Here is a 14925-nt window from a genome sequence, read left to right as displayed (position 1 = left end):
ATCCTCTTGCCTCGGCCTCTAAAGGTCTCCTTTCCTTCCCTCCTTCCCTTCCTCCCTCCTTTCCTTCCTTCCTTCCTTCCTTCCTTCCTTCCTTCCTTTGTTTCTGTCTTGACAGGGTCTCACTCTCTGGTCCAGGCTGGAGTGCAGTGGCATGATCACGGCTGACTGCAGCTTCAACCTCCTCCTGGGCTCAAGTTATCCTCCCACCTCAGCCTCCGAAATAGCTTGGGACTACAGGCACATGCCACCACATCTGACTAATTTTTTTTTTTTTTTTTTTTTTTTGTAGAGATGGGGTCTCTCTATGTTGCTCAGACTGGTCTCAAACTCATGGGCTCAAGTGATTCTCTCTCCCTGGCCTTCCAAACTGCTGGGACTACAGCCACCACATCCAGCCTTCCTTTTTTTTTTTTTTCTAAAGGAGAAATCTCAAATAAGGAAAACTTCCATGCTTTCTCTCTGAAGAGGAAAAACTGTTTCAAGGGAGAAAAATTCATATGAGATTGTGTCTGATTTTCTCTCCCTTTCTGATATCCAGCACTTCCTACATGGAGTCCACATACTCTCAGAGGGAGTGACAAATAATTTCTCCTGTTTGGAGGTGAGGAAGCTGAGGAGGCAAACTTGCCATGGGGGAAACTTTTACTCTGAGAGGCTATTTGTGGGGGCAGTGACTTTGAGGAAACCCCCGTGAGGCTGCAGGAAGATGATGCGTTGTTACTTGGGGAAGTCTTTTAGGAATCCCAGAAGCACAGAGTGTTGAAGGATGCTGAGAGATGTGCTGGGCCAGTTCTCCTTTGCTCATAAGGAAGCTGAGGCTCGGGGAAGGGAATGCCTTGCTGCTAAGTGACAGCCCCAGGACTCCAGCGCAGCTTTTCCAAGTCTCAACCTGGGGCTTTTCCTGCCACAGCTGACAGGGAAGGGTGATGCTGGTGAGGAAACTGCTGCTGTGAAACGTTTGACCTGTGTGGAGGCATCTCTGGAGTGGGAAGCATTGATTCCTGAGATAAGGAAACTGGGAAAGAGGATGGAATTAGGGGCTATGTCCAGAGGAAAGGGGCCAGGGTCATCGTGCAACCCAACAGGTGGACTGTGGGACATCAGCTTGTAGGGGATGCTGAGTTTGGAGGGAGTAAGGAGATAGTTCTCCAGGTGTGTGGGGAAGGGGCTGTCACCGAGGTGCCCAGGGAATGTGTGCCACTCTCTGGGGCATGAGAAATTTCCCAATCATTTCTTGTCTCTTCAGAGGGAGTTGTCATTTTTAATCTTTTCAAAATCAGAGGAAGGAGGTATGTACATTAAATCCCAATAAAGCTGTTATTAGACAACGAAAAAGACAAGAACCACAACAAAAACAACAGGGCGGAATGGCTCCGCGGCTGGCTCTGCAGCCCAGAAGTGTAGTGGTTCCTCATTTGCAGCTTCAGCTACTCAAGTAACTACTTCTTTTGCCCTATTCCTTTCTTAATCAGTAAAAACCCAAGGCCAGCTCATCCTGGGGGAGGTCAGAGGTTGCAGGAGAAAGAACTTGACAAACACACGAGCCACCTCTTCATTTACTGTAAAATCCTGTTTAATGTGTAACATTTCAGGCAGAGAGAGGCCTTGGGGACTAGAGGAAGAGGCGGCCCTGACCAACCCCCGCTCCAACTTATCTGCCTGCTTCTCCCTCCCTAACTCCCTCACCCCAGACACCTCCTCCTTTTCCTTGTGGCCAGCAAGCACTGTTCCTCCTTTACTAGTGCTCGCCACCCTCCCTTCTCCACCCACATGTCCACAGTACCCCCGCCCTCCGCTCCACTTACCCGCATCCCTCCCAGCTGATGTGACTCCAGAAACAGGGTATCTGACAGCACAGGGTTAAGATTAGTTTCATAATTGGAGACGCTGTCGGAGCATCCCATCTCTTGTCCCCAATGGTCCCAGAGAGAGGGAGAGGGAAGAGGGAAGGGTGCAGGCAACAAGGGCAGCCCACACTCCCAGTAACCTTGAGCACTGGCATAGGTGGCCTCCAACTCCCCACCCCTCCAGCTCCTCAAATGGAAGGCCCTGGGAGGAAGGGAAGTAGCCAGGGAAGGAAGGTTTTGATCGAGTAATCCCCAGCAGGCAGAGGCCTGTGCACCGGCAGGGGAGAAGGAGGGGCTCGCCCAGGGCAGGGTCGGGGGCGGGATGGGAGGTTGCCTGGTACGTGGCATCAGCAGGCCGAGCAGCGGTCGCTCTTCTCAGCCAGCCCGGCCCCGGTGCCAGGGCTGCGGCGCAGTATGTCTTTCAGGGAACCATCCTGCTCGCTCAGCAGCTTGTTGATCTCATTCTGCTTGTATTCAGGTGAGAGGCGGTGGCCGAAGCCCGAGCCCTTGCGGGAGGGTGGATTGGAGCGGCGCTGGGCACGGCGGGCACAGGCCCGGATGATGAGGTACACCACCTCGGCCACATTGAGGATGATGCAGATGCCGGAGGCGGCTAGCATGAAGACGGTGAAGACGGTTTTCTCAGTGGGGCGGGACACGAAGCAGTCCACTGTGTTGGGGCAGGGGTAGACGTCGCACTTGACCAGCCGCACCATGGCATAGCCAGGGTAGAGCAGATAAAAGACATACATGAAGACGGCCTCGAACAATAGCCGGAACACCACGCTGATGACATAGGTCCACCACAGTGTCCCTGAGATGTGGACTTTGTGCCTCTTCACCTCCTCCAGGTGTAGGGGGTCCCCATGGCCCTCAAGCCGTAGCATTTTCTTCTCTATGTGTTGCTGGTGAGCCACGTGCATGGCCACGAGGAGAGCTGGGGTGGAAACTAGGATGAGCTGCAGGGACCACAGCCGCACATGGGAGATGGGGAAGAACTGGTCATAGCAGACGCTGTTGCAGCCAGGCTGGAGTGTGTTGCAGATGAAAGAAGACTTCTCATCACCCCACACACTCTCTGCAGCCACCACCAGCACCATAATTCTGAAGATGAAGATGACCGAGAGCCATACTCGTCCAATGGCAGTAGAATGCCGGTTCACGCCACTGAGCAAGGTGTACAAACCTGTCCAGTTCATCCTGCCTCATTCACACCTGCAAAACACCAGCCATGAAGCAAGCTGTCAGAAAGCTGGGGTGGAAAGTCGGGCGCCATAGCACTGCCTGTGCACTCCCCCCACCCAACTCTTCCAAGAGCCAGTAGCAGGAAAGGAAGGATGGTCATGACTTTCCTCGTCACCCCATCCCCTTGCCAGCTTCTCCTCCTCCTCACTCACTTGACTTGACCTCCCTGAGCCCCATCCCCCTTCTTTGCTTTCATCCAACATTCTTTTCTCGCCAGCCCCTTTCTTTGCCAAGCCCGTCTTGTTCCGATATCAGCCATCCCCTATGGCTCCCTGTTCCCTAGCTCCTTAACTCCAGACCTGGGGCAAACTCAACAAAGCCCTCTTACCTTGGGGAGCGCCTATCCCTGAGGCCACCCAGACAGGTCCCCTATGGTCTCATGTCTGTGCAGGGGGAGTGGTCCCTGGGCTCCGCGCCTGCGTCCCAATTCATCACCGCCCGGTGCTGGGGAGTCATATGCTGCTTTATACCCAGTGTCTGCACAATGAGACCTTTGTGGGGCTCTGAACAACGCCCTTTAGAATTCAGATCAAACGCCCTGACTTCCGCCCACCCTACACACAGAGCACTTGTGTCCCAGCGCCGGACACCCAGCCTGCACCCACCTGTTCTGTGCCCGCCCGGTCCATCGCCGCACCCGCCCCATAGCCCCACCAGAAGAATGGCCACGCGGGGGAGGGAGATAAAACTCAGGCAGGTGGATGTGAAGAGGGGACCTCAGGGGACCCGGAGGCTCTGGGCTGAGGCCCTTCCCCATGGCCCCATCAGAAGTTTAAGGTCAGCAGGATTTTCCCTGAGGCTTAGATCCCCTCCGGAATATGGAGAGGAAAGAGAGCTCATTTATCAAGCCAGGAACTGTGCTGAGTGTTGTTCCACACCTTTTTTCTTTCGACCCATTTAGGAAGCCTGTTATCCCATTTTCCAGATGAAGAAGCTGAAGCTCAGGTAAGTAACTCCTTAAGGTCACACTGTTACAAAGCGGTAGTATAAGTAGGATGAAACAATGTATCTGAGACAGAAGTCTTTCTACAGCAGGCTCCTTGTGCTTCTGCAGACAGTGTCCGTAGAAAGCAAAGGCTAACCATTAAAAAAAAAAAAAAAAAAAAAAAAAAAAAAAACGGCCGGGCGCAGTGGCTCACGCCTGTAATCCCAGCACTTTGGGAGGCCGAGGCGGACGGATCACAAGATCAGGAAATCAAGACCATCCTGGCTAACAAGATGAAACCCTGTCTCTACTGAAAATACAAAAAATTAGCCGGACGTGATGGGACGAGCCTGTAGTCCCAGCTACTCGGGAGGCTGAGGCAGGAGAATCACTTGAACCCAGGAGGCCGAGGTTGCAGTGAGCCAAGATTGCACCACTGAACTCCAGCCTGGGCGACAGAGTGAGTGAGACTCTATCACAAAAACAAACAAACAAAAAAGCAAAGGCGAATGTTAACCATAAAGGCACAAGAAGTATGGAAGCTGTCAATCCGTGAGCACATTCCAACTCCAGTGTCATGGAGCAAACCCTGGCCGTCTCTCTTTGAGTTTCAGGAAAGGGAACTCATGCAGGGGGTGGTCAAGTGGGCACACGGTGAGCATAAGCCAGAAAGAGAAAGCAAAAGGTCACTGAGCAGGCCAGGCACCGTGGCACATGCCTGTAATCCCAGCACTTTGGGAGTCTGCAGCGGGTGGATCATTTGAGGTCAGGAGTTCGAGACCAGCCTGGCCAACATGGTGAAACCCCGCCTCTACTAAAAATACAAAAATTAGCCGGGCGTGGTGGTATACACCTGTAATCCCAGCTACTCAGGAGGCTGAGGCAGGAGAATTGCTTGAACCTGGGCAGCGGAGGTTGCAGTGAGCCAAGATCATGCCATTGTACTCCAGCTTGGGTGACAGAGCATGATTCCATCTCAAAAAAAAAAAAAAAAAAAAAAAAAGTCACTGAGCAAACAGAGGGTCAGGAGATAGGCTGTGACTCTTACCTATAGTCACATAGCTTTAGGTTTGGATTCTGGTTCTTCACTTGATGTGACCTTGGGCTAGCTACTAAACTTCTCCGAGCCTGCTTGTTCATCTATAAATGAGGTTAATACCCAGGGTTATTGTGAGATTCAACGAGGCAATCTGCAAAAGTTCTTAGCCCAGCTCCAGGATCATAGTTGGTGACCAAAGGGGTTAAGAATCTTCTCAGGGGCCGGGCACAGAGGCTCACATCTGTAATCCCAGCACTTTGGGAGGTTGAAGTGGGCAGGTCACTTGAGGTCCAGAGTTTGAGACCACCCTGGCCAACATAGTGAAACTCCATCTCTACTGAAAATACAAAAATTTAGCCGCGTGTGGTGGTGCATGCCTGTAATCCCAGCTGCTGGGTGGGAGAATCACTGGAACCCCGGAGACGGAGGTTGCCATGAGCCAAGATTGCACCACTGCACTCCAGTCTGGGCGACAGAGCAAGACTCCATCTCAAAAAAAAAAAAAAAATTCTTCTCGGGAAGAGAAAACAAAGTTGCCTTGGGGGAGTAAATGGTCTGCCAAACCCAAGATCTCTCCTTTTTCTCCCTAATGCTGTGGGGTTTTTTTTTGTTTGTTTGTTTTTTGTTTTTTTTAAGAGGATGGGAACAAGGTCTGGCTATATCACCCAGGCTAGAGTGCAGTGGCACAATCACTGCTCACTGCAGCCTTGACCTCCTGGGCTCCAGCGATCCTCCCACCTCAGCCTCTCAATTAGCTGGGACCACAGGTATGTGTGTCACCATGCCCAGCGAATTTTTCTTTTTTTTTTTTGTAGAGGTCGGGGGCTCGCTATGTTGCCCAGGCTGGTCTTGAACTCCTGGGCTCAAGCAATCTTCCCACTTTTGCCTCCCAAAGTGTTGGGATTACAGGCGTGAGCGACCTTGAGCAGCCCCTGATGCTGTTGTTGACCTATAGGGTCTGTCTGAGACCAGCCCCCAACCCCAAGTGCATATTGTAACCTCGTGGTTTCAGGAGCTTGCCAGTTGCTCTAGGGAGGAAATTCTCCTCCATCCCTTAGGCAGGCTAAGAAGGCTTCTCCCATCTCTTGCCACTTCTGCCATTAAGTTGCAAGGAGATCATACTAGCAGCAGGAAACTGAATGTGAGGAGGACACGCAGGGCTGGACCATAGGAGATGCAGTGATCCCTGGAGTCATTTCCTGACCCCAATGCATGCTCCACAGCAGAGCAAGTGGTTGTGGAAGAAGCCTCATATTCAGCCCTGGGTGGTCCTCTATGCTGTAGAGGAAAGGGGTGGGGTAACAGCAACTGCGAAAGTTGGGAAATGGGATGAAAGAATCAGGGGAAAGAAGGACAGTCCACAGGACATAGATTACTTCTCAGAACAAGGTTTCTTTATCTAACTAACTAAATAAATAGCCTTAGTGAGTTCATGTCATGTGCCAACCAGCATGGGGAAGCAGGGATATGGGTGCCCTTTCTCCCAAGCCTAGGATTCTACATGCAAAGCTGTTGCACTAGGCATCACAGCTAGCCATAAAGAAATGCTTCAGAGGCTGGGCACGGTGGCTCATGCCTGTAATCCCAACGCTTTGGGAGGCCAAGGTGGGCAGATCACGAGGTCAGCAGATCGAGGCCAACATGGTGAAACCCCGACTCTACTAAAATTAGAAAAATTAGCTGGGCATGGTGGCACGCACCTGTAATCCCAGCTACTCGGGAAGCTGAGGCAGGAGAATCGCTTGAACCCAGGAGGCGAAGATTGCAGTGAGCCGAGATTGCACCACTGCACTCCAGCCTGGTGACAGAGTGAGACTCCGTCTCAAAAAAAAAAAAAAAAAAAAAAAGAAAAGAAAAAAGAAATGCTTCAGGTGGTGAGATGTGTTACACTCTAGAACAGGTGGCCAGAGAATTATTAATAACTGGTTGGGTGCAGGGGCTCACGCCTGCAATCCCAGCACTTTGGGAGGCTTAGGCGGGCAGATCACTGAGGGATTTGAGTCCAGCCTGACCAACATGGTGAAACCCCGTCTCTACTAAAAATTAGCTGGGTGTGGTGGCGGGCACCTGTTATCCCAGCTACTCAGGAGGCTGAGGCAGGAGAATTGCTTGAACCCAGGAGGCAGAGGTTGCAGTGAGTGGAGATCCCGCCACTGAACTCCAGCCTGGGGGAAAGAGTGAGACTCTGTCTTGGGAAAACAAAACAAAACAAAAAACCTAGGCCAGGTGCAGTGGCTCACGCCTGGAATCCCAGCACTTTGGGAGGCTGAGGTGGGTGGATTGCTTGAGCCCAGGAGTTTGAGACCATCATGGGCAATATAGCAAGACCCCTGTCTCTATTGTATTTAAAAAAAGAAAAGTCTGGGTGCGGTGGCTCTCGCCTGTAATCCCAGCACTTTGGGAGGTTGAGGCGGGTGGAAAACGAGGTCAGGAGATCGAAACCATCCTGGCTAACATGGTGAAACCCCGTCTCTACTAAAAATACAAAAAATTAGCCGGGCGTGGTGGCAGGTGCCTGTAGTCCCAGCTATTCGGGAGGCTGAGGCAGGAGAATGGCGTGAACCCGGGAGGCGGAGCTTGCAGTGAGCAGATTGTGCCACTGCACTCCACCCTGGGTGACAGAGTGAGACTCCGCCTCAAAAAAAAAATAGAAAAGAAAAACCAAAAAAAAGGCCAGGCACAGTGGCTCACGCTTGTAATCCCAGCACTTTGGGAGGCCGAGACTGGTGGATTACCTGAGGTCAGGAGTTCCAGACCAGCCTGACCAACATGGTGAAACCTCGTCTCTACTAAAAATACAAAAATTAGCTGGGCGTGGTGGCGCATGCCTGTAGTTCCAGCTACTCAGGAGGCTGAGTCAGGAGAATCACTTGAACCCGGGAGGCAGATGTTGTAGTGAGCCGAGATCATGCCACTGCACTCCAGCCTGGGTGACAGAATGAGACTCTGTCTCTTAAAAAAAAAAAAAAAAGAATAAAATAAACAATAATAATAATAGGCTGGGCGCGGTGGCTCACGCCTGTAATCCCAGCACTTTGGGAGGCCGAGGCGGGCGGATCACAAGGTCAGGAGATTGAGACCACGGTGAAACCCCGTCTCTACTAAAAATACAAAAAATTAGCCGGGCGCGGTTGTGGGCGCCTGTAGTCCCAGCTACTCGGGAGGCTGAGGCAGAAGAATGGCGTGAACCCGGGAGGCGGAGCTTGCAGTGAGCTGAGATCGCGCCACTGCACTCCAGCCCAGGCGACACAGCGAGACTCCGTCTCAAAAAAAAAAAAAAAAAAAAAAAAAAAAAAAAATAATAATAATAATAATAATAAAAGAATAACCTGGCCAGGTTCTTTTTTTTTTGAGATGGAGTCTCACTCTGTCACTCAGGCTGGAGTGCAGTGGCGTGATCTCGGCTCACTGCAAGCTCTGCCTCCTGGGTTCACGCCATTCTCCTGCCTCAGCCTCCCGAGTAGCTGGGACTACAGGCGCGTGCCACCATGCCCAGCTTTTTTTTTTTTTTTTTTTTTTTTGTATTTTTAGTAGAGACGGGGTTTCACCATGTTAGCCAGGATGGTCTCGATCTCCTGACCTCGTGATCCACCTGCCTCGACCTCTCAAAGTGCTGGGATTACAAGTGTGAGTCACCACGCCTGGCCCCTGGCCAGGTTATTCTTAGGCAACACAGGGAGACCCCTGTCTCTTAAAAAAAAAAAAATTAAAAGGAGGCTGAGGTGGGAGTATCGCTTGAGTCCAGGAGTTCAAGACCAGCCATAGGCAACATAGTGAGACCCCATCTCTACAAAAAAAGAAACACAAAAATTATCCAGGCATGGTGGCTGGTGCCATTCACCCATAGTCCTAGCTACTCGAGAGGCTGAGGCAGGAGGATCTCTTGAGTCCAGGAGGTCGAGGCTGCAGTGAGCTTCAATTGTGCCAACTGCATTCCAGCCTGTCTCAGAAAATAATAATAATAATAAGACCTCCCAAAACTGTAGCATTTTTATTAAAAAAAAAATTATTGAGTACCTGTTATATGCCAGGCCCCTGCACATGCACTCTCGTTTAATCCTCAAAAAAACTTTTTGAGGTAAGTTTTGATTTATCCTCGTGTCACAGATGAGCAAACTGAGGCAAAGAAAGGTGAAAGGACTTATCTAAGAGTCACATAGTCAGTTAAGTGATAGAGCTGGGATTTGAGCCAGATCAAGCTGACTCTAGAACACACAGTTTTTTTTTTTTGTTTTTTTTTGAGAGCGAGTCTCGCTCTGTCACCCAGGCCGGAGTGCAGTGGCGTGATCTCGGCTCACTACAAGCTCCGCCTCCCGGGTTCACGTCATTCTCCTGCCTCACCTCCTGAGTAGCTAGGACTACAGGTGCCCGCCACCACACCTGGCTAATTTTTTGTATTTTTAGTAGAGATGGGGTTTCACCATGTTAGCCAGGATGGTCTCGATCTCCTGACCTCGTGATCCGCCCACCTTGGCCTCCCAAAGTGCTGGAATTATAGGTGTGAGCCACTGCGCCTGGCCACATACTTTTTTTTTTTTTGAGACGGGGTCTCACTCTGTAGCCCAAGCTGAAGTGCAGTGGCACGATCTCGGCTCACTGCAAGCTCTGCCTCCCGGGTTCACGTGATTCTCACAGAGCACATACTTTTTCCCATAAGCTCTACTTGGCTACAAGTATAACTTTACTTTCTGTGGGTATTTTTTAGGAACAGGGAGATTAAAAAAAAAAAAAGAAGGAACAGGGAGGGAGATTCGAAACTGCTATGTCCTATTTTCTTTTAGCCCCTTCTCTCCTTTCCTATCAATTGACAACTCTTTCCTTTCTTTTCTTTCTTTCTTTCTTTCTTTTTTTTTTTTTTTTTTGAGATGAGTCTTGCTCTGTTACCCAGGCTGGAGTGCAGTGGTGTGATCTCGGCTCACTGCAACCTCCGCCTCCCAGGTTCAAACGATTCTCCTGCCTCAGCCTCCTGAGTAGCTGGGATTACAGGTGCGTGTCACCATGTCTGGCTAATTTTTGCATTTTTAGTAGAAATGGGGTTTCATCATGTTGGCCAGGCTGGTCTTGAAGTCCTGACCTCAGTTAATCCTGCTGCCTCAGCCTCCCAAAGTGCTGGAATTACAGGCGTGAGCCACTGTGCCTGGCCCAGCTCTTTTTTTTTTTTTTTTTTTTGAGACGGAGTCTCGCTCTGTCGCCCAGGCTGGAGTGCAGTGGCGCGATCTCAGCTCACTGCAAGCTCCGCCTCCCGGGTTCCCGCCATTCTCCTGCCTCAGCCTCCTGAGTAGCTGGGACTACAGGCGCCCGCCACCGCGCCCGGCTAATTTTTTGTATTTTTAGTAGAGACGGGGTTTCACTGTGGTCTCGATCTCCTGACCTTGTGATCCGCCCGCCTCGGCCTCCCAAAGTGCTGGGATTACAGGCTTGAGCCACCGCGCCCGGCCCAGCTCTTTTTTTTCTAAGGTACTTTTGTTGTAGCAATTGACAACTCTTTCCCTCTCCTTCTGTCCCAGGATTTTTTGCTGCCTCTTGATTTGGTCTGCTTTTCCCTTTCCTTACCTTTCTTGGGCTGCTTTCTCAAACTGCAAAGCAAACCTTAGCTGTTCTCTTTTTTCTGCCCTTCAGGGGTGTGCCACAGACATCCTGGCCACCCCTGAGTTTCTAGGTTCTTGTAACTCTCCGCCTCTTTTCTTCTTGAGGCTTCTGGGACATAGCCAGTAGCTCCCTGTGGGGCCTCTAAGGACCCTTGTCTGGGTGCTGTGATCTCAATTTTTGCTGTTCCCTGTGGAAGGAGAACTGATCCCTATGTCAACATCAATGCCTCAAGGATTTCATTCTAAAAACATCCAGGGGAGTGACCTGATTTTGAAATCCAAACTGTTATTGTGACTTTGGGTTAAAGTCCAGGTATTGATATCCTCGGTGTTGCTGCAGGTGTGTTTTGCTCTCATGTTTAATTAGACAGGACTTCTCTGGCCTTGTCAGGCTCTGGCCCTAATTTAGATTTGGCCAAATTTAGATTTGCCCTAGCACTCAAGCACAGTGCAAAATCAGGTGATCTCACTTAGTCCTTACAACAGTCCTGTAATATTATCCCCATTTTTCAGACAAGGAAGTTGAGGCTCAGAGACGTTAAGTAATTTGCCTCAACGGCAATTGCACTGCTGCTAAATGGTAGAATCAAGTTCCAAGTTTATTTTCTTGCCTCAAAGTATTTGTATATAGTGCTGCTTATGGCGGCCTCTCTTCCTTTAAGGAGTTTGCATTCTAACCGAGACCAGGCCTACTATTCAAAAACCTATACACTTTCCTGCGTGTGCTGGCACGTACACACACATACACACACGCGCGCGCGTGCACACACACATTCGTCTAGTCTGTCTCTGTCTCTCTGTTTCTGCCCTCACCTCCTCCCTATCCTTCCAACTACAGGAAAATCCTTGTGATGTGGGGTTTGGGGAAGAGGGACGGGCTGGGATGGATGGGGTTACATTCAGCCTGCGACTCCATGCTCCCTCCCCCATTTCACAGGCAGTCACTCGTCAGGAAGGGACATGGGGTTTTCTTTGAGATTTACTTAGGAATTTCTGGCTGCCTTCATCAGTTTGGTGTGGCTAAGGCCAAACTCCTCCAGCTCTCTTCCCCTTCCCCTTCCCCTTCCCCTGCTTCTCTCTCTTGCCTCCGTCCTGTGGTTCTACAGTATCTCAGTCACTGGACTTAGCCTCTCCACCCTGCCATACGTATTCCGTGGCCAGGCTTGGGTCAGGTCCAGTCTAGCTCATTCCAATTTGTTCTTTCCCCCTCTCTGCTGCGGTCTTTTCGGAGAGCTTCTGCTCATGCCAGCTCCCTTCCCCATTGTTTGGACGCTACTCCCTTACTCTTCCATCACCCACCTGATTTCCTGTTGCTCTCTGCTTGGGTTATTATAACAGCTGCCATTTATGGAGTGCCCCCTGTGTGTATAGTCACAGACTCTCACGCGCACAACAACCCCGTCAGCCAGGAGCTATTGTCTGCAACTCACAGGTGAGGCAATGAAGGCTAACAGAAGCTGAGTAACTTACTACACAGGTGGTAAGCAAGTGCTGCGAGTAGGAATGAGTAGGAATCGTATTGGCCCCTCACCCAAGCCTGGGTCCCTTTTCCATTGCCAGGCTGCATTCTAATCTATACTTCTCTCCATTAAAACCCCTCTTGTCTGTATTCTCCTCTCCTCATCTCGTTTTCTAAGTTTACACATTCTGCTGTGCCATTCCCAACAGCTGCAAAACTTTCAAACAGCTGGGGAACATCTCTCCTTTAGATCTCCAAACCGGCCGGGCATGGTGGCTCACACCTGTAATCCCAGCACTTTGGGAGGCCGAAGCGAGCAGATCACCTGAGTTCGGGAGTTTGAGACCAGCCTGACCAACATGGAGAAACCCTGTCTCTACTAAAGATACGAAATTAGCCAGGCATGGTGGGGCATGCCTGTCATCCCAGCTACTCGGGAGGCTCAGGCAGGAGAATCGCTTGAACCCAGGAGGCGGAGGTTGCGGTGAGCCAAGATTGCGCCATTGCACCTCAGCTTGGGCAACAAGAGTGAAACTCTGTCTCAAAAAAAAAAAAAAAAAAAAAAAAAAAAATCTCCAAACCATCAATTACTCCAAGTTCAGCTTGAGTCTGTCCGCCTCCTTCAAGAAAGTGGAAACACACGCTCCCAAATCCTTGGCCCTGTTGGCTAGCCCTCTGCAGCCCGCTGAACACGCTTTATTCATCCACTCGCAGTACCGTGTTGGGTGCATGCCTGGTTTGCCTTGTAATCAAGGAAGGAAAACAGCACCTGGCAGTGCCCAACATTCCCACTAAACCCTAACCCTGTGCGGCAGGAAATGTCTCAGAGAGACAAACTTGGCCACCTTGCACCTAGGGGGTCCCTCAAGTCTTCCTGCGAATCTGACCCTATGGAAATAGGGGAATCTTTGGCTGAAGGAAAAAAAGTGAGAGGAGAAGCAACACCGAACTTGGAAAGAGGCTGCAGAGAGAGGCTAAGCAAGCCTGGCACCTGGTAGGAGGGGCCTCACCCCAGCTTCAGAAGGAACCATGGAAGGGACCTAAGTGACTGAAGGCGGAGGTCAATAGAAGGCAAGACCCGGCCCCTATTTCCGGCCCCCTGTGCCACATCAGCCCTCCCTGGCCCACCTCCCTCAGCCCCCAGTCTCCTCACCTCCCTGTCACTGCCACACCTGGCTGCTGCTGCCCTTTCCCAGAGAATGTCTGCAGGTGTGTCTGCCCTATGCCACCAGGTACTGTCAGCCCAGCCCAGGGGAGGGACAACGAGCTCAGGGCCAGAGCCAGAAATGGCCCACAGCCCAAGAGGAACCAGACAAACATTAACCAGCCCCACCTCCTCCCACATACAGTCATTAAACACGATTGATCCTCTGAGCGCCCTATGAGTTTGGAGAGACAGATCACATAGCCTGGAGTCACTGCCTTGTCCCAGAGGAAGAGAGGCATCATTGTCACCCACCCATGTTTAGTCTCTCTGGGAGACTCAGCTGGATCTGTGCTCCTCAGCATCCCTCAGGCTTCCCCCATGCCCTAGCCTTAGGTAGATCCACAGTGCAGGCAAGCTGCAGAGATGGATCCTGTACAGGCTGCCATCCTGGTCAACCCTTCTAGCTCCCAGCCTCTGAAACTATATGACAGGGCTGGGTATGGTGGCTCATGCCTGTAATCCCAGCACTTTGGCCAAGGCAGGAGGATCACTTGAAGCCAGGAGTTTGAGACCAGCCTGGGTAACATAGTAAGACCCCATCTCTACAAAAAGTATAAATAAATAAACACATTATATGACAACGGGGAGGAAAAAGCCATGGGTGATGCCTGCTGGCACCTGAGGTCAAGATGGGAGCTGGCAGTGCTTCCCACCATATGGCAGTACCAGGGTGCCCTTCAGCCACTTGCTTATTGTCCACATCCTGAGTGGCTGGGGACGGACCAAAGTATTTCTAATCCTATCCCAGAACCCTAAAACCTCAGAAATTGCTTTCTACCCTCAAGGCCAAGGCAGTTGAACTGCAAAGTGTATCATGTGCAGCAATGAATCTTGGCAATCATTAAGGTAAACAGAGAATGTCAACCATTAACTGAGGGATCAGTCTAGTTTCAAGGTCTGCACCACTGACGGCTTACCTGAAGACCCTGCTGGGTTCTGTGGCCTGAATGGCAGTGGAGAAATAAGGGAAGTTAGCAGAGAAACTGGCCCCCTGCCTTCTGTTCTTCACTCCAGCTTGAGCTCACTGCTAGAAAGGGAGTCAGGGCCTCAGCTTTCCTTAGCCAAACTTGGGCATATGGATACATCAGTCCATGAGTGTTGGACATCTACTAGGAACCCAACAAAGGGCTACGTGCCGGGTGCAGGTAGCAAAGGAGGTGAAAACATCCCAACTGTTCATAAGAGATTTATCAACTTTTTTTTGAGTTGCAGTCTCACTCTGTCACCCAGGCTAGAGTGCAATGGCGCAATGTTGGCTCACTGCAACCTCCGCCTCCCGGGTTCAAGCGATTCTTCTGCCTCAGCCTCCCAAGTAGCTGGGATTACAGGCGCCTGGCTAATTTTTGTATTTTTAGTAGAGATGGGGTTTCGCCATGTTGGCCAGGCTGGTCTTGAACTCCTGGGCTCCAGTGATCCGCCCACCTCAGCCTCCCAAAGCACTGGGATTACAGGTGTGAGCTATCATGCCCTGCCGAACTTCTGGAGGAGAGGGGACCAAGACCCAATAAATTGCTGTGAAAAATATCAGTGTGTATTCAATCATGTGGTTGTAACTTTGATTCCTGAGAGAGTCCAGAGAAGGGAATGATGAGAGTAAACTGAAGTAATCAGGGAA

General features: G+C 50.8%; 1 protein-coding gene across 2 annotated transcripts; it reads right to left on the bottom strand.

Annotated features, from left to right (window-relative positions):
• Nucleotides 1-1555: 1555 nt before the first annotated feature.
• GJB1 (gap junction protein beta 1) lies at nucleotides 1556-13363 on the bottom strand. Of its 2 annotated transcripts, none has more exons than XM_050776411.1 (2): nucleotides 13257-13363; nucleotides 1556-3062 (listed from the first exon to the last, which is right to left on the bottom strand). In XM_050776411.1, the coding sequence occupies exon 2, from the start codon at nucleotides 3044-3046 to the stop codon at nucleotides 2195-2197; it is 852 nt and encodes a 283-aa protein (XP_050632368.1). In that variant the 5' UTR covers nucleotides 3047-3062; nucleotides 13257-13363; the 3' UTR covers nucleotides 1556-2194. The 2 variants fall into 2 exon arrangements, with proteins under 2 accessions (XP_050632368.1, XP_050632367.1); XM_050776410.1 differs by lacking the exon at nucleotides 13257-13363 and adding an exon at nucleotides 3421-3562.
• Nucleotides 13364-14925: the final 1562 nt, after the last annotated feature.

This window comes from Macaca thibetana, chromosome X, assembly GCF_024542745.1.
Source record: "Macaca thibetana thibetana isolate TM-01 chromosome X, ASM2454274v1, whole genome shotgun sequence".
Lineage (NCBI taxonomy): Eukaryota > Metazoa > Chordata > Mammalia > Primates > Cercopithecidae > Macaca > Macaca thibetana.
This window is presented reverse-complemented; position numbering and strand designations above follow the sequence as displayed.

Bases quoted from the DNA above. Each gene is read 5' to 3' on its own strand.
- GJB1 (XM_050776411.1), bottom strand. From the start codon at position 3,046: ATGAACTGGACAGGTTTGTACACCTTGCTCAGTGGCGTGAACCGGCAT.